Source organism: Schistocerca gregaria, chromosome 4 (assembly GCF_023897955.1).
Source record: "Schistocerca gregaria isolate iqSchGreg1 chromosome 4, iqSchGreg1.2, whole genome shotgun sequence".
In the NCBI taxonomy this organism is placed as follows: Eukaryota; Metazoa; Arthropoda; class Insecta; order Orthoptera; family Acrididae; genus Schistocerca; species Schistocerca gregaria.
In genome coordinates this window covers 196954746-196974225 of record NC_064923.1, presented here as the reverse complement: position 1 = coordinate 196974225, position 19480 = coordinate 196954746, and the positions used below count along the sequence as shown (strand labels likewise).

General features: G+C 44.7%; 1 protein-coding gene across 3 annotated transcripts in view; it reads right to left on the bottom strand.

Moving 5' to 3' along the window:
• The window catches only part of LOC126268064 (hepatic leukemia factor-like), a 574619-nt gene extending 557212 nt beyond the window's left edge, over positions 1-17407 (bottom strand). For all 3 annotated transcript variants that reach the window (XM_049973499.1, XM_049973500.1, XM_049973501.1), the window contains exon 1: positions 16672-17407. In XM_049973499.1, the coding sequence (XP_049829456.1) occupies positions 16672-17104 (433 nt within the window). In that variant the 5' untranslated portion in view covers positions 17105-17407. The remainder of the gene's footprint in view (positions 1-16671) is intronic.
• Between the last annotated feature and the right edge of the window lie 2073 nt (positions 17408-19480).

Sequence of the window (19480 nt, the reverse complement as noted above, 5' to 3'; positions counted from 1 at the left end):
GAGAAAAAATAAAAAGTCATCTTCACACGGCGGTCTCATATGAGGCCCGCCAAAGAGGTAGACATATCAATTCAGTGCTGGCAACAAGAAAGCCAGAAGTGTAATAATTACTGTTAGCAAATATATTCAGAGATATTTGGCTTGAAATGTATTATCTATTTCGACATCAACTATCCCTCTCCCTTCCCCCCAGCCGAGATACTGGCTACACTCGTTCCTGCTACAGACAAACGAACACAAACAGAAAAATAATTAGTCACAAAAGAAATAACAATCCGTTTGGAGTTTCTCGTAATGAGAAACGAGAAAGAGCCATCTGTATGTACTTTAAGGATATCTTTTACAGCCAATATCGCGTTCAAAACTGTTTTTTATTGACCGGTTTCGATAGGTAAGACTGTCATCTTCAGGTCTTTAAACACTTTTCTGGTTGTACGTCATATTCGATTGTGCGTTCATTACTCATGCCATGTTAACATTGTAGTGGAAAGGATATTGCACATTCCACACAGATTTCTAAAAATAAAATTACAGACAGGTTTGTCAAAACAAAAATGTACATAGGTAAAAAGCACCTTGTGGAACTTGGCATGTCTACATATCCCTTTTGACAAGCACGCTCCTAACTCCAGCTGAGAAGCAGTGTTACATATGTAAAAAAATTTAACATGTCATTAGTAATGTACGCACAATGTAACATGACTTACAGCCACAAAAGTTTTTAAAGACCTGAAGATAACAGTCTTATTTGTTGAAACCGGTTAACAAAAAACAGTTTTGAACATAATTTTGGCTAGAAAAATTTCTATAAATAATAGTCCAAAAACAAAAAAAGAAACGAGACAAATGGACTCAGGCACTCTACAGACGTATAAAAAAAGACTGGAATTGTAGGTCTGTTTCATTACGACCTTAGAGGCGTCCAACATGAGAAATGCCGTCCTCAAAATGACACATCATCATTGCCAAATAACTAAAGAATGAAATATTTTATTCATGACAAGGTGAAAACTATCTAAAAAGCATCCTACGCTGAGACCAAACTAAGACGCAGAAATTCTTAATGAAATCTACATGAAGAGCAACGTTTTACGATGTTGGGTGTGCAATAACAGCGGAATGGCTGTCCTGTTCTCCTACTTTACATCATGCCCCAATTTTATACCAAAAGCGTATGGCGTCTATCCAACATATCTCATTCATTCAACAATGTTGCTATTTTCCGTTATGACAAGGATATTTGTCGCTCATAAAGCTCTTCTACGTGTGTGTTCTTTCTTTACCTTTTTGTAAAAGTGACTCTTCGTTTTTTGCTCTGCTTTTTGTTGTCAGATCCATACTTTCGAGTTTACTGTTTCGAATCGATGAAAAGGTGAAATGTAAGTTAATGTGTCAGGTGGGGAAGGGAGGGATATAAATGTGTCCTCAAATGATGAAGGTATTTACTATTTCTGTAGGTGTCCGACTACCAATGGGAAACTCTGCAGCAAAGTCGAGTAGTGAAAACGCTATGCATTACACAGATGAATGACCAAAGCATGGTGAATTCTACACGGCGCCCGCCCAGAGTGTCTCAAGTCATGAGCTTCATTCCAGTGCAGTGTAGGTGTAATGGGTATCGATTGACTTACATACGAATGGAAGCAGAAGTATTTGGACCCAATATGAGGCCCAAATGCAGAGTTTGTCGAAAACACACGAACTACCTTCTTCTCAGATTCAAACAGCTTATTAATGTGTGTTGGCGAAGGTGGAATTTGACGAAAGCTCTTTCTGTTCAAAAAGGGCAATATAAGCCATATGTTTTGAAAAGGCTTGCGATCGAGTAGATTGAAATAACGTCTAGGCCTTAATGAATGGCAAGGATTAACCGCCTCAGGCAAAAACGACAGGCAAATGTTACGCCACAGGATACAATAGGGTAATAAAATAAAGATTTTCTTAAGTTCTCGCTAGCACATCCACAGTCGACACCAGGAAGAGGTGGCGTCATAGCTATGCAGGTACAGGTTGCTACACTGGGATCAACCAACAGCCGCAAGTTACACATTCAGCGAAACGTCCAATGTAAGAGTGGGACAGCTCTTGTGACTTTAAGCAACAAGCGATACAAAGCAAGCAACAGCACGTACTGTAGACTTTACAGTGCCGTCAGGAGCCTACAACAAATTGTTAAGTCAACACGAAGAAACGAGGACCGCCGACCTCTAACAAAGAAGGGGGGGCCACATTAGGTCATAACGAACAGAGCTACACGTCACAGCTTGCTGCCAGTGTCCAAAAATATCCCAATTCTCCAGATCTGAATTCAGTTGGTCATTAGGATCGACGACGTTGTTACCGACGCATTAGATTCAACTACCATTACGCTGTAGTGACATCCATTATTAGATGTTCGAGCACTTCTCACGCCCGGCCGCGGTGGCCGAGCGGTTCTAGGCGCTTCAGTCTGTAACTGAACAACTGCTACGGTCGCAGGTTCGAATTCTTCCTCGGGTATGGATGTGTGTGATATCCTTAGGTTAGTTAGGTTTAAGTAGTTCCAAGGTCTAAGGGACTGATGACCTCCGATGTTAAGTCCCATAGTGCTCAGAGCCATTTGAACCACTTCTCGTGAATACGCTGCTTCCCGATATGATAGTATCCAAGTAACCACAACCTCCCACTCATGATATTTCGCACTGGTCACCCACCACATCGTTGATGGGGAGATCACCAGCGTATCTCGTGGTCTTTCTCCCACTATCCTCTTCGTTATTGTTGGGTGAGAGGGCCGTTCGGTGCCTCTTTTCCCGATCCACGCTGGAGGTACTTCCGACCATCAAGGGACCTGCTGATGGCGCCAGGATCATCCGACTACACGACTTGCGCCAGAGCGGTACATCCTGGTTGGACACCGTGGGTAACAGTAAGTTCTTCTGGAGCTAGATCGAGGACGCTCTAACCGAGTCGGAGGCCATACTCTCACACCACAGCTACGCCTGCCGGATAGCAATACGGATGAACTGCTGGAGCAGCGCCCTTGCAGCGCCTAGAACCAATTTGGTTTATCGGATGCGAGTGAGGCGAGCATCGGCAGTAACCATAGCTATAATTGCCGTTTCCTGTACCAGTACTGTGGCTATTTATTTCGATAGTTTTCTGGTTGTTTGTCGAGGTTCACGTCCGGTTCCATATCTCACTTCTGATTCCTGCATTGTTGTTCTTTGAACTGGCCAAACACTAGGATATTTAAGGTCTGTTAATTTCACGAAGGTTCTCAATGACTGTTGTACCGTTCAGGACACAATATTTCACATCAATTTTGTCTGCTTATTTCTCTTGCGCGCTTCCGCTTTCCGAGGTTGAGTAATTTTCTTATACAGTGCTTATTCGCGGAGTAAACTTTTATTACGAACTGTAAATCTTAGACTTTCTTTCTAGAAAGAGCGTTTAGCTCTTCTTTTGTACCGCAACAGTTTTCACTGCTGTATGTAATCCGTTCGCTGTTAATCAATCTGGTACAGTTTTGTGATTGTAAATTGCTCCGTTTCTTAGTAATCAGTGCAACTGGTAGCGTTCTTCGAATGTTGTTGTTGTTGTGGTCTTCAGTCCAGAGACTGGTTCGATGCAGCTCTCCATGCTACTCTATCCTGTGAAAGCTTCTTCATCTTCCAGTACCTACTGCAACCTACATCCTTCTGAATCTGTTTAGTGTGTTCATCTCTTGGTCCCCTTCTACAATTTTTACCCTCCACGCTGCTCTCCAATACTAAATTGGTGATCCTTGATGCCTACCAACCGATACCTTCTTCTAGTCAAGTTGTGCCACAAATTTCTCTTCTCCCCAATTCTATTCAATACCTCCTCATTAGTTATGTGATCTAACTATCTAATCTTCAGCATTCTTCTGTAGCACCACATTTCGAAAGCTTCTATTCTCTTCTTGTCTAAACTATTTATCGTCCACGTTTCACTTCCATACATGGCTACACTCCATAGAAATACTTTCCTGACACTTAAATCTACACTCAGTGTTAACAAATTCCTCTTCTTCAGAAACGCTTTCCTTGCCATTGCCAGTTTACATTTTATGTCCTCTCTACTTCGACCATCATCAGTTACTTTGCTCCCCAAATAGCAAAACTCTTTTACTGCTTTAAGTGTCTCATTTCCTAATCTAATTCCCTCAGCATCACCAGACTTAATTCGACTACATTCAATTATCCTCGTTTTGCTTTTGTTGATGTTCTTCTTATATCGTCCTTTCAAGACACCGTCCATTCCGTTCAACTGCTCTTCCGAGTTCTTTGCTGTCTCTGACAGAATTACAATGTCATCGGCGAACCTCAAAGTTTTTATTTCTTCTCCATGGATTTTCATACCTACTCCGAACTTTTCTTTTGTTTCCTTTACTGCTTGCTTAATATACAGAGTGAATAACGGGGAGAGGCTACAATCCAGTCTCACTCCCTTCCCAATCAATGCTTCTCTTCCATGTCCCTCGACTCTTATAACTGCCATCTGGTTTCTGTACAAATTGTAAATAGCCTTTCGCTACCTGTACTTTACCCCTGCCACCTTTATAATTTGAAAGAGAGTATTCCAGTCAATATTGTTAAAAGCTTTCTCTAAGTCTACAAATGCTAGAAACGTAGGTTTGCCTTTCCTTAATCTATTTTCTAAGGTAAGTCGTAGGGTCAGTATTGCGTCACGTGTTTCAACATCTCTACCGAATCCAAACTGATCTTCTCCGAGGCCGGCTTCTACCAGTTTTCGTCTGTAAAGAATTCGTGATAGTATTTTGCAGCCGTGGCTTATTAAACTTATAGATCGGTAATTTTGACATGTGTCAACACCTGCTTTCTTTGGGACTGGAATTATTAATATGCTTCTTGAAGTCTGAGGGTATTTCGCCTGTCTTCGAATAGGTGTTTAATAAATCTTTAAGCGTTGTGTTAAAATAAAGAGAAAGTTGACAACACGAATGACGTGCAGTCTCCGTTTGGCCCTGTCCTTCCTACCACAGACAGCTTGACGCGGGTACTGCGTACCAGGTGTTTTGAGGAACAAATCAAGGATACAAACTCCTGTCCGGGAACGTCATCCAATGGCGCTACAGATCGTCGAAGTTACAGCCGCCGGCGTCACTAGGCCACCACCCCTTGGACAGCAAACGTGACTTTATACGCTCACGGACCTTACAGCGAACGTCTCGCAATGATTGTTATTCACTGATAGCGACTGATTTCCAAGATCACCAATGGAGCAGATGGATGTAACTGATACACAGCAAGTCCTTGTCTCCAATGATTCCGCTGCTCTGCCGCCTCGATGGATGACGGTTTCGGACATGTTTCCATATGCAGTCCATTTTTCTCCTCGATCTCTCTAAAATATCCATGGTTTACGGTATAGAGGAGAAAAATAAGCTGCAGATGGAAACCCCTGTCCGATACTGTCAAGGAAACAGAGCATCGCATGCTTAAGAGACAAGGCCTGTATCCGCAGCAGTTAGATCCGTCTCCTCCACCGGCGATCACGGCAGTAAGTCGCCATTACTAAATAACACAAAACATTTTGTAGGGAGCACTTTGTGGTCATGCGGGAGCGATCTATGTCTCCATCAAATACAAGCGCACGCTAGGTAGAATCTAGCTCGCGCTTGTATGTGATAGAGATACTTAACATTTGTAATGTCATCTCTCTTGGACGCCTATGTGCTACTTACTACAATTTTGTAAGGCCTGCGTGTTATAGGCAACTATTAATATTATCATTGTTTGCCTTGATGTATGTGTCCTAAGATCCGATTATGGCAACTTTAGTTTCGACGATACCGGTATTCATGGAATAAAAAGAATTCATGCAATCTTGGCTTCCAGTTTATTGTTTTACAACAGAAAACATTGCGCGACATTCCGCCTGTGGTCCATCAGCGTAAAAAGTCACGTTTGCTGCGGAAAAGGGTGTCCTAGTGGCAGATACGGGCGGTCTGTGGCGTCGCTGCATGACGTTTCCGGACACGGGTTCCTATCCTCGATTTGTTCCTGAAGGCCGGTTGGGGTGGCCGAGCGGTTCTAGGCGCTACAGTCTGGAACCGCCCGACGTTACGGTCGCAGGTTCGAATCCTGCCTCGGGCATGGATGTGTGTGATGTCCTTAGGTTAGTTAGGTTTAAGTAGTTCTAAGTTCTAGGGGACTGATGGCCTCAGAAGTTAAGTCTCATAGTGTTCAGAGCCATTTGAACCATTTGTTCCTGAAGACAGTCTCTGCAACCTATGGAACGTTTCTGGGACACCAAGAATGGGTCGCTCAGAAGATGGACATAAACTATCTTAAGACGGGAAAGGCAGACGGCGGCGGCGACAACGACGACATCATTTACAATGACCTCGTCGGTCTACAAGGACGCAGGTTCACATGAGCCAACGCAGTGGGAAGACAACAGCTTGTAAAATGAGAGTCCCACGTTGCGGGACGGCTGCCGTAGCTTACATTTTGTTGTTGCTTCTCTCAGTAGCAGCAAGTGCATCCTGAAGAAAGAACAGAAAAACTACGTAAATTTGTTTGTTGCACGAGACAGTAACCGAACAAAAGTAAAGCCATCCTCACATTGGAAGAGTTAGCTGACGATGCCGCGGAGCCGTACGAGCTTCCTGACGTCACGTCCTGCTGTTTCACGGTCAGGAGCCATTCCCTCGCGAGAAACACGAAGTAAGTTCTGCGATATTTCAGCAAGTGCTACTAAATACTGAACCAATTATAAGCAAGAATGGTCTCTATTTCACAAGAAGAACTTCCAAGGAGGCATAATGTATTTGTCGTTTCCAGTTTGAGCCCATATTCTGCGAGTTTTGTGTGATAACTTACACCCAGTGAATATATGCTGTTTCCGTACACCAGCGTATTAAATATATAGCGAACGCGTCATTATTGGTACAATTTGCTGAAATAAAGTGACGGGAAAGGTCATACTGGTGGCTAAAGATTATTCGTAATTCACTATTTTTGTGTTGTAGCTGTCATGTTATGAAACTGCGCCGTTTCAAGGAAACAAATCACTTAATGTTTTCTCACATTCAAAATATTTCTCGCATACACTTCACTAATAAATTAATAATACTTCAACAGAAGGGTTGTTTTCCGTGCGGGATTAGCCGAGCGGTCTCGGGCGCTGCAGTCATGGACTGTGCGGCTGGTCCCGCCGGAGGTTCGAGTCCTCCTTCGGGCATGTGTGTGTGTGTGTGTTTGTGCGCGCTTAGGATAATTTAGGTTAAGTAGTGTGTAAGCTTAGGGACTGATGACCTTAGCAGTTAAGTCCCATAAGATCTCACACACATTTGAACATTTTTTTTTTTTTTTTGAGAAGGGTTGTTTTGAAAAGGCATAGTGCACAAACATAAATAAATTGTAACAGACAGCTACAAGTAGTTTTTCTGTCGTTGACCTGCAATGGCTTTGGCTTTGCGGATAAATTATGACGCCAAGATTTTAGAGAAACGAAAATATAACACAGCGGCTCAGACTTCGGACACACGTTTGTGGGAATCTGTGTTTAGTCTGCCGTCAGGCCCACATTTTCCATGGTCTCGTTCAGAGCGCCGTGTTTAGTCACTGGACTTATATTTGGACTTAAATTTGGAAGGACGCAGCTTCCACATACCGTGGGGCTAAGTAGATTCAGTATTCCCCAAATCAATTTTGATGGTTGGCGGGAGGGTCAGATTGACAAGGCCACAGTCGCCATCGATGTTATTTTTCCATGTTACTCTGAACGGAGATGTCATCCTACCCTCCTCCTACCATCGACATCCCGTCCCAATGCTCATCCCACTTTTTCATATCGCTTCCTCTTCAATCCATGTCCCAAATCTTCACGTAATGAATTTTAACAGAAACCCACACCATCCTTTCAGTTTCAAGACCGTACGCATCACCGTTAGCAAAAAAGAGACAATCGATTTTAACAATCTCATTGTATTATCACGTTTCAGAAAGAACATCTAGAAACCACTTAAATCTCTTGTATAATTGGCTCTGAGCACTATGCGACTCAACTTCTGAGGTCATCAGTCGCCTAGAACTTAGGACTAATTAAACCTAACTAACCTAAGGACGTCACACACATCCATGCCCGAGACAGGATTCGAACCTGCGACCGTAACGGTCGCTCGGTTCCAGACTGTAGCGCCTAGAACCGCACGGCCTCTTGTATAATTATTATTATAACAACTGAGTCCGTTCTTAGCTGACCGCCAGGTCCACCAATATAGCATGGGTGGCCGTTGACATCCAAAGAACAGATTCTAAGAAGAGAGTATGTACTACTAGGTATAATGGTATTACAATGTAGTTCAGTTTGTTGATATCGCATGGATAAGTTATAACTGCCCATTATATATTGTAGTTCAATATGGCTACTCATCCGGTGTCATGAAAGAGAGCTACTATACTGTAAAACATTATGCCTGGTACGGCATATTCTCTTCTTCTGTGAGCATTTTAGATGCCAAGGAACCACATCATATTTCTCGACCTGATAACGATCTAACATTGAAACTATTAGAAAATGGTAAATAATTAATAGTATAATTTTAATGGCTTTTAGCGGTATTTTGTGTATGAATTATCAGCTGTGGAGTACTTTCTGCAGACATTATTTTCTGTATTTTTAATTAATTTAATCGTAAACGGAAGAGCGACAAAATGGCCGCTTGTGGGCTGTCACTCTTAGAGGGGACGGAGTTACAAATAGCAATAAAAATGGAAAGTTGTTTTGGTCTGTAAGGCCACTTTTGGTTCTTCCACCCACTGTTCCCAGAGTCAGTATTCTTTGCTTAAAGCGTCTGGTCGGAGAGGTTGTGGTCGATGTATAACACTTCTCCATGAAGTTTCGTCTCCGTCTGCAGGAACCATCTTCAGGTGTGTACGAAAACGAAACGTCACGGAGAAGTTTTATACCAATAAATCCCAGATTCTTTAAAGAACCAAACTCCAATAACAAAACAGCGTCAAACGGCTGAATATAAATACTTTAATGTGTTAATATTTGCTCTAAGCATGTAAGGGAGAAAAAGTTTAGAAAAGGTTTTATATTGTGCTTAAAGTTTGTTAGAAGTCTATAAGCTCTCTCATTATGAAACACTGGATGAACATAAAAAGGGGACTTGACGCTGCATTTTAAGCATAAGCTATCACGCATCTCAACGCTCATGACATCGTTTCTTCTGAACTGTGTATCACACAATGATATAATTTGCAGGTCCATTTACTGACACATGCAGAAACCACCTCAAAGTGTGCTACCAATAGAGGGAGTGGCTAGCAAAGTAGTAATAAATTAAAACGTCATGCCTGATACTGCCGTTTTACTGCGTGAACAGCGGAAATGTAGTAAGCAATACACTTTCTTTCTTTCTTTATGCATTTAATTTGAGGGGAGAGTCAGAGAGCAAACGTTTGTAGATAAATTCAAATTGATATATAAAGTTTTGCAAAGTGCTCCCATTCTCAAATATTGGATGAATAAAGTCACGGAAAAAAAGATAGAAAGATACGCAACACGAAATTATCCCACTGGGACAGAAATCAGTAGATGTGATGTACATATACAGACAAATTAATGGTTACAATTGCAAGAAACAATCGGATGATTGAAGAGAAAGAGCTTCATAAATTGAAGTCGACAACGCTTTGGTCCACCTTTGCCCTTATGCAAGCAATTATTCGGCTTGACATTAACTGATACAGTGGTTGGATCTCGTGCGGAGCTATGTCGTGTCAAATTATGCCTGGACAGAATTTGCCACAGTATCTCTCAGGAGGACGTCCAACAACTTTATCAATCGATGACAAGTCGAATAGCTGCTTGCATAAGGGCAAGAGGTGAACCTTTGCGTTATTGCTCAATTTGTCGAGCTCTTTCTCTTGAATAAATAATACAATTTTTCTGGAATTGTAATCATTTGTTTGCCTGTACGTGTGAACCGTATCTGCAGATTTCCGCCCCATACGGATAATTGCTTTGTGGTGCGTGGCTTTTTTTGTGTGAGAGTGTATGTGTCTTATTGTCTTAAGCTTTTAACAGAAGATTATACCTCTTAATGATCAGATTACAACAGCAATTTAAATTTTTTTGTATCCCTTCAATGATTACGCGAAATATCTTTAATCGATGTTTTGTTGTCGTGGAACAGTCAACCTGCAAATGGATTTGGATACCGTGCTCCAGGTTCGAAGGTAGTCGTTTAGTGATGGAGATATCGATTACAGCCTTTCAGCCCGGAAGTTTTAGCTAGAGTAAACAATGGCCGTGAAAGTCTACATTGTGAGAGTTAGTATACTGCTGACGTCAACACTAGCGGTAATGATAAACTTGTGATTAATAACTCGGGGTAATGAAGTTACGTAAATTGTTTTTGTTTGTTTCCAGGTGTATGTCTGCAGTCTTGGTATACTTTGAAATCAGCCCAGTAACGTAGCACACGGCGAGAGAGGCGAAAAAAAAGTAGTGCTACCGACTAATGAAGTCAAGTATCAAACGGTACCTCGTTTTCCTCATTTGAACGGTAACAACGTTGCACAAGCCATGCTAAGTTGGTGGAAATGCCACATTGTAAAGCTAAGCGGTTGGGTAGCACACACTGTACCAATGTGGCCTTACAAGTCGCAATAACGAAGAAGTGATAGATTGTTGCACTGTGAAGAAATGGCAACCGCAAGGAAAGTGGAAGTACTGCTGCTCGAATATCGGAGTGTCACAATCGAGGAGGAAGGGAAAATCAGTCGTGCGTTAGTTTTAAGTCTTGCGCGACATTTTGAACATAAGAGAGGTCGCAGTCTGCTGCGAGGGCTAGCTCATTTTGCACATGAGAGATACTTGCTGCTTCTTTGGTCCATCAGATTCTGCCTCCCCCAGTGGTCCCCTGGCATGGCGGCCAGTGAATTATTCTTCTTTCTTCGCCTGGAGAAATCATTACGTTGCAGGTGTGGTGTCACCGCCAGACACCACAGTTGCTAGGTGGCAGCCTTTAAATCGGCCGCGGTCCGTTAGTATACGTCGGACCCGCGTGTCGCCACTATCAGTGATTGCAGACCGAGCGCCGCCACACGGCAGGTCTAGTCTAGAGAGACTGCCTAGCACTCGCCCCAGTTGTGCAGCCGACTTTGCTAGCGATGGTTCACTGACTACATATGCTCTCGTTTGCAGAGACGATAGTTTAGCATAGCCTTCAGCTATGCTACGACCTAGGAAGGCGCCATATTCAGTAATTAGAATGAATTCTGAACATACAATATTGTGAATCATGTACCGTCAAGAGCGACGTTCGTCATTAATGGATTAAAGTTAAGTATCAAACTAATTATGTCCGCTTTCTGAATTCTCATTCCTTGTCATGTTCCAGACCTCACGTCAGTAGAGTCCTTACCTCTTCACGCCAGCCTGCGTGAGCTACAACGCGTGCATTTCGGCCTCCACTAGTAACACGGTGTTGGCTCTTCTGCCAACACAACAGTTGGCATTTCCAGAAAGACGAGAAGGTGATTTTCGAGATCGGACGTTTCTTGAACAGCCAAAACGCAGACCTCCGTAACAATGGTTTCCACCACGAGGTGAGTCGAATTGAAGGGTGAATATGTAGAGAAGCACTACAATCGTCATAGTCGAAACCTGATTTTTTTCGAGGTGATATTTAAAAGTCTGACTACCTCTCGTAAACACCACTCGAAACGGTCGAACTACGAGGTTTCCTGGAAAGTAGAACACTAAAGCGCTGCTTAAGAAGCAGTTCGATGTACTTAGTAAGCGAGCATAACTCACTAACTCTTTTATTGATAAATGTCTCGATGGCATTGGATAGAGTACAGTTACCCGGTTCTGACTCTAGAGAATCATCATCAGACTTAAAAACCGGTATCTTGATACGAAAGAAATATGAAGTGACAATAAACACTCATTGTCGTCATTTGTTTGTGGTGTTTTATTACGTAACAAGACACAGAACTCTTAGTTCCGATGAGGATCTAGAGTCGAAACACGTTCGCTGTAGTTTATCAAATTTGCTCGAGGCATTTATAAATAAGAGAGTTTATTGCGAAAAGATCGCGTGCTCCAGTTGAAGTTGTTAATTTATTATAAGACATTTCCCTTTCCCATCTTTATTATGCTTATAGTCATTTATTTACGAGGACGTGTTGAAAAGAAACGGCAAGGAATTTTGTGTGTGTTAACTATTACAGCTTTTAAATAAAACATGCGTTATTAACATTCTACATGTTTATTTTTAGAGTCTGCATATTTACTTCTCAAGGAAGTCATCCTGGCGAGGACCAGAGGACCATATTTCTCTCAACGAGAGACCAGTTGGCTGATACCGTCACTGTAGAATGTTTGACTTTGGCATAACCTCATCTCTGCTTGCATAGCTACATCGCCATCAATGCGAAGTCCTCAAATATGTTCTTTGGATTTTGGAAACAGGCGAAAATCGAATGGGGTCATGTCGGGACTGTATGGAGGCTGACTGGATGCCAATGAACCCAAGGCGTCGGAATGCTGCAGGTGTCGCAGCGCTCGTGTGTGACACGTAGTCACGCCGAAGGAGAGTGTGCTCGATGTGGGAACCAACTGATCGAATTCGAAACTCGATTACAGCTGTTTCTATGTGTTTATTTGGTTTTGGAGTTTACGGGCAGTCAACGGCGAGGTTTGCAGCGACGCACGCTGTTTCTCAGCACCGACACCGTTGCACACCGCCGTGTTACACGCTACAATTCAGAGTCATCTAGCGGCAGAGTGCTGCAAATATGAAAGTTGATTGGCTGATTTGGGAGAGGAGTCCAAACAGCGAAGTCATCGGTCCCATCGGATTTCGGAAGGAAGTCGGCCGTGCCCTTCAAAGGAGCCACCCCAGCAATAGCCTGAAGTGATTTGGGGAAATCACTGAAAACCTAAAAAGGATGGTCGGATGAGGGTTTGAACCATCGTTGTCCCGAATGCGAGTCCAGTGTGGTAACTATTGCGCCCCCTCGCTCGGTCAAATATGTAGACATATAAAGATGCAGCATGGCGATAACGTTTGTTTTACTTAAAAACTGTACGAGTTTTCACATTAAAAATTCGGAGGCATTTTCAGCATGTCCTCGTACTTCAGACGATCAGCTCACCTCGCAGATGACATTTTCAAGTGCTTACCCCTCGTCATTTTAAAGTCGCCATGTTTGGGTGCATACATTGTACGCCTGCCATTTAAATTGTGTATACTCATACAGCCTGACTGAGGGCATGAGTAAACACTTGAAAATGGCACACCGCCGAAATTACCTGATCGTCTGAAGTAAAAAGCTGCTGAAAAATGGAGTTTCTATCAATAAATTCGCATCTGTAGCAGCCGAAATGGAAAGAAATGTCAGACTGAATGGACTGGAAATAACAGCCAACCAACTGCAAAATACGGGTATAGTGAACCTTGCCCATGAGTTCGCCGACCGTATTGACCGAGCGGTTCTAGGCGCTTCAGTCTGGAACCGCACGACCGCTCATTCTGGATCCTTATGTTAGTTAGGTTTAAGTAGTTCTGAGTTCTAGGGGACTGATGACCTCAGCAGTTAAGTCCCAAAAGAGCTCAGAGCCATTTTTTTGCCCATGAGTTCGCCAGTTTTAAAACTTTTTCCAAAACACATTCTACGTAGCATCACATATTATCTATATCCAGTGCGGGAATAGTTGATTAGTACATGTGATTGTCATCCACTTAATCACCATTTAAATATCTGGCTTAAAAGTAGTAGCTGCGTATTAGGGGTTTGTCTTACAACGTTTTAAGTACCACATATTTGACAATGGAGCCAACAACGTGTAGTGCGCCAATTGAAAGATTTGTATAAATACAAGTGTTCAAGTGGTACACTACACGTTGTTGGATTCTTTGTCAACAGTGTGTATTTTAAAAAGTTTCAAGACAAAGCCCTACAACACAGAGCTACTATTTCGAAATAATTTATTTTAAATGGCGATTAAGTGGACGAGTGGCACATGTACTAGACTGAGTCAGCGACTCCCGCGTAGGACATACAGGGTGTTTCACAATTCATGTTACACACTTCTAGAGGTTCTAGAGGCGACTTAGTAGATCGAGCTTTACACAGGAACGCCTCCACGGAAACGTCATCCAGCGACGCTACAGAGCATCAATTTTCCTGGCGCCGGTGCCTTTAAATATATATACAGGATGATGCAGTGATGATGCTACAATATTTCTAGGCTGATGCAGACGGGTAAATGTATGAATTTGAGGTAAGGGTCCCTGTACTGGAAACAAACGAGCCGCAAGTTGTAAGCGATCTGATATGTCTAACCGTAGAATAGGTATGCTAGTGCTGTTTTTGCTAAGATTGTAGGCTAGGCAACATTCGGAAGTGGCAGTATGGACCATGAGAAGAAAAATGTCTAGTAAAAAGGGGATCTAAAATGCATACCTGAAAGTCGATGAGCATTTGTTCAATTGAGGAAATGCATCTCACAGTACTGAAGACGAGCAAGTGCCCATAGCTTCTCACGTATGCATTTTAGCGCCCCTGTTTACTAGACGTTTTTCCTGTTTTGGTCCATAATACCACCCGTGGAAGTTGGTTACCCTACAATCTTAGCAACAACAGCACCAGTACGCATATTCCACTGTCAGTGATATGCGAACGGCTTTTATTTATAACTTCCGACTCGTTCGTTTTCGGTAGAGGGTCACGTACATCCGACTGATACATTTATTTATCCATCTCCATCATCTCTGAAAGATCGTAAAATCATCGCGTCATCACCCAGAATATACACACATTTAAGGGCGCCGGTGCATATAACTTTGACGTTCTGTAGCGGCGCTGGATAACGTTTCCGAACATGGGTTTCTATTTAATACTTGAGCTACTACGTCCTCTCTACAACCTGCAGAAGCGTGTAACGTGTATTATGCAACAACCTGTAGATAATATGTGAATCTACCGACAATACCTTATGATAAAGTTTTAAAATTGTCGAAGCTATGGACGAAGTTCAGTAGAACTGTATTTTGCAAATGGATGGCTGTTACTTTCAATCCATCGAAGCTATTGCATGCAATGCTGCTGAAGCGCAGCTTTGTTTAAAATCTTAATGTCAAACTTGTTGTAACGCGCGAACGCTCCATGCGCAAGTACGAAGGAAGTAACACGAAGAAAAGGGAGGCTTTCAAGGACATCACATTCGCCGTTGACTGTAGAATTTATTTATTTCACTATTGCAGTTTCGGCCTTTGGACCATTTTGAGTGAAAAGACATATTTCTGACGGTGACGAGCACAAATATCGGAGAATTTTGAAGTCTAGCGTGTGCTGAAGAAAGTCTCAGTACCACTTGGAAACGGCTCAAAAGCTGAAACTGCAATAGCGAAATAAATGATTTCTACAGTCAACGGCGAATTTGACGTCCTTCAGTAAATTCTACATGACTGTGAGCCCTGAAGATGAGAAGTTATAAGTTTCCTTTAATTTACGTCTATGGTCACAAGGAGGCGATGTACTGGCAGAAGTAAAGCTGTGAGGACGGGGCGTGAGTCGTGCTGGGGTAGCTCATTTGCCAGAGCACTTGCCCGCGAAAGGCAAAGGTCCCGAGTTCGAGTCTCGGTCCGGCACACAGTTTTAATCTGCCAGAGAGTTTCATATCAGCGCACACTCCGCTGCAGAGTGAAAATCTCATTCTGGAAACATCCTCTAGGCTATGGCTAAGCCATGTCTCCGCAATATCCTTTCTTTCAGAAGTGCTAGTTCTGCAAGTAAAGTTTGGAAGGTAGGAGGCGAGGTACTGGCAGAAGTAAAGCTGTGAGGACGGGGCGTGAGTCGTGCTTGGGTAGGTCAGTTGGTAGAGCACTTGCCCGCGAAAGGCAAAGGTCCCGAGTTCGAGTCTCGGTCAGGCTCACAGTTTTAATCTGCCAGGAAGTTTCATATCAGCGCACTCTCCGCTGCAGAGTGAAAATCTCATTCCGGACACAAACTTTTTGTTAACAGATTACCGGTTTCATGAAACAGATCTGATGATGGTCATTAAAGACCGAAACCGGTAATCTGTTAACATGAATGAATGAACGATCGTCCGCAGATCGTGGTCGTGCGGTAGCGTTCTCGCTTCCCACGCCCGGGTTCCCGGGTTCGATTCACGGCGGGGTCAGGGATTTTCTCTGTCTCGTGATGACTGGGTGTTGTGTGCTGTCCTTAGGTTAGTTAGGTTTAAGCAGTTCTAAGTTCTAGGGGACTGATGACCATAGCTGTTAAGTCCCATAGTGCTCAGAGCCGAGCCAATGAATGATCGTATGGCATTGTTGGCCGGGAGGCCCCCTTCGGGGAAGTTAGGCCGCCGTATTGCAAGTCCTTTTTTAGTGGAAGCCACTTCGGCTACTTACGAGTCAATGATGATGAAATGATGATGAAAGACACACAACACCCAGTCATCACGAGGCAGAGAAAACCCCTAACCCCGCCGGGAATCGAAGACGGGACCCCGTGCGCGGGAAGCGAGAACGCTACCGCAAGACCAGGAGCTGCATTGTTAACGAGCTGTTAACACAAACTTATTACATATACGGGTCACTGTTTTTTCGCGACGATGTCGCAGCTTGTGGAAACATGAGAAGTTCATCAAAAGCAAGACTGCCGCTGTTACCTTGAAGCAAAAATCTCTTGGGAGGAGGAGGCGGCTGTTGTTGTTGTTGTTGCTGCTGCTGGTGTTGTTGTTGCTGCTGCTGGTGTTGTTGCTGCTGCTGCTGTTGGTGCTGTTGTTGTTGTTGTTGCTGCTGCTGCTGCTGCTGTTGTTGTTGCTGCTCTTGCTGCTGTTGTTGCTCGGCGTGGTGCTGCTGCCTGGCGGCCCAGAGCAGCTGCTGGTGGTGCTGCGGCGGCGCCTGGTGGTTGTGGTTGTGGCTGTGGTTGTGCTGCGGCGGCGGCTGCTGCTGCTGTTGTTGCGGCGGCCCCCAGTGGGCGTAGGCGGCGCCAGAGGCGGCGCCGTCGTGCTGCTCCGCCACCAGCGGCGCGTACGCCGCCGCCTTCGCGTCGTAGTAGCAGTCCCAGGCGTGGCCGGTCAGCCGGCCCGGGAAACTCATCGGCGTGCGGGGGCGCCACTGCGCCTCGCCATAGCTGTCGAGCGGGCCTGCAATGCCTGCAGCGGGCGTCGGCGGGCGCGCGGTCGCTACTCGGCCTCCGCCTCTGGGCACCTTCGGGACAGAACAAGCGGACCGTGGGCCGGCGGCAGGCGGGTGGTAACCCTCGCCACGAGAAGGAAGCGCTCGCGCTAGGCGGGGAGGCGCGCGCGGGGTGTGCGGGCACAAGCGACAACCAGACAAGGTGTTTACATGCGGCAGCAACGATACTCAGCGGCTGCTGGTCGGTGGTGCTGGTGAGCTCCCGGCCGGCGGCAGACTGCGCCAGGCGGAGGCGGCGGCGCCGAGGCGGCGGGCCGCACGTGGCCCGCGCACGTGCCCGCTGCTGCCCGCCTCGCCCGCACAGCCGCCAACCCCCGCGCGCGCGCACACTTGTTGGACGTCGCGGGGCGCAGCCGCGCATGCGCCCCGCCGCCCGCGCAATATTCCGCTAACGCGGCCGCGGGTGGGGCGCGCCGGAGGGGAAGTCCCGCCGCTGGACCGCCGCGCAGAGAACAGCTGCGCCACGGAGAGCGACGTACGTGTAACTGCCTCACGAGGGTAAAGCACGCGGACCGTGCTGTCGAACGTTGACGTCGAGCGTACTAAGTTCGACGTGCTGCTGAACGCTCAGGTACCGTGCGACTTGTGCATACGGTACGTGGGCCCCAACGTGGTATACGCGATCGCAACGCACTTCAGGGGTATTTCTAGTAGAGTCCTGCATGACCGAGTAAGCGAGCACAAAATACGAGATGGGGCGAGCACACCCTAACTGGATAGGCTGCCCGCACTAGTTCTCGTGACCGAGCATAGAGGCCGTGACAGAGTACTAGCACACAACTTCAAACACACGTGTCATTATCCGTGTGAGACTGCAGCCAGTGCGGGCTTATCATTTGTGGTGTAATCAGGCAGCGCGAACAAGCAGTAAGACGTAAGATTCAAACCAATGTTTACACATTGAAGAAACGAGAAGGTCTAAAAACCCAAGTATGGAGTACATTTCTGTTGGTTGTAGGCGAAAACAGTGCTTGTACTGGGTACGTATCGTGCATAAACTGCTCCACATTATTGTTTTTCCAGTCGGGAACCACTCATTTAGACACACAGTTGCAAGAAACCTGACAAAGATACAGCTCCTTCAGGGATACCGGCAGCAATAAAAAAATAGTATTACAGCAAAGTGTGTTGCAATGTGCGCTAAAGATATGAGACCTTTTAATGCTGTTTCAGGTGTAGGTTTCGGAGAACTAGGCCAAGAATTAATACAGTTAGGTGCGCACTATGGAGAAGAAAATGGTTCAAATGGCTCTGAGCACTATGGGACTCAACTGCTGTGGTCATCAGTCCCCTAGAACTTAGAACTACTTAAACCTAACTAACCTAAGGACATCACACACATCCATGCCCGAGGCAGGATTCGAACCTGCGACCGTAGCAGTCGCACGGTTCCGGACTGCGCGCCTAGAACCGCGAGACCACCGCGGCCGGCACTATGGAGAAGTTAACGTGGCAGATGTCATGCCACATCAAGCAGACATGTCAAAGAACAAGTTGATGCAATACGAAACAGCATAATACCTTCTGTTATTGCTGAAGTTATTAATAAAACATGTGCTGTGACAGTTGTGGACTGATTCGCATAATCGGGTGCACTATTGCACGCTCACAACACATTACATTAACACAGATTGGTCTCTTGTGAACAGTGTTTTATTTACAACAAAATTCCCGGACGTTGAGAAGACAGAAGTAAATATTATGAAAGAAATTGAAGAGAGGATGGCTGGTTGTGATATTTTGCCGGACAAATTGCACAGTTTTGTTTTTGTCTTCGACCAGGGTGCCAATGTAATAAAGGCTTTGGAAAATTACGAAAGGAGTCCTTGTGCTGCTCATTGTGTAAACACAGCACTTACCCATACTTTCGATGAATATAACTTAAATCATGCCCCGAACATCGTATCAACAATAAATACTGCAACATGCATTGTAAGGTACAATAAGAAAAGTGGCCTCTGCTCATCTTTGAAATCATCGTTGAAACAAGAGGTCTGCACACGCTGGAACAGCTTGTACACTGTGCTCAGTGCAACGAAGTTGCTGCTTTGCTGAAGGAAAACGACTCCGCTTACAGATTGCAAGGATACGATAATGAGCTTGCAGGAAAAATTGCGCATTGCCTGAGACAATTTAAAGAGGCCACAGATGAATTAGAAGGTGAAAAAGAACCGACAATCCACTTAGTTCTTCTTTGGTTCCACAAACTGCAACAAATTTCCAGTGGCAATGACACGGACTGTCAGGTGAGTAATTACTGCAGTTGAAAGCACTGTT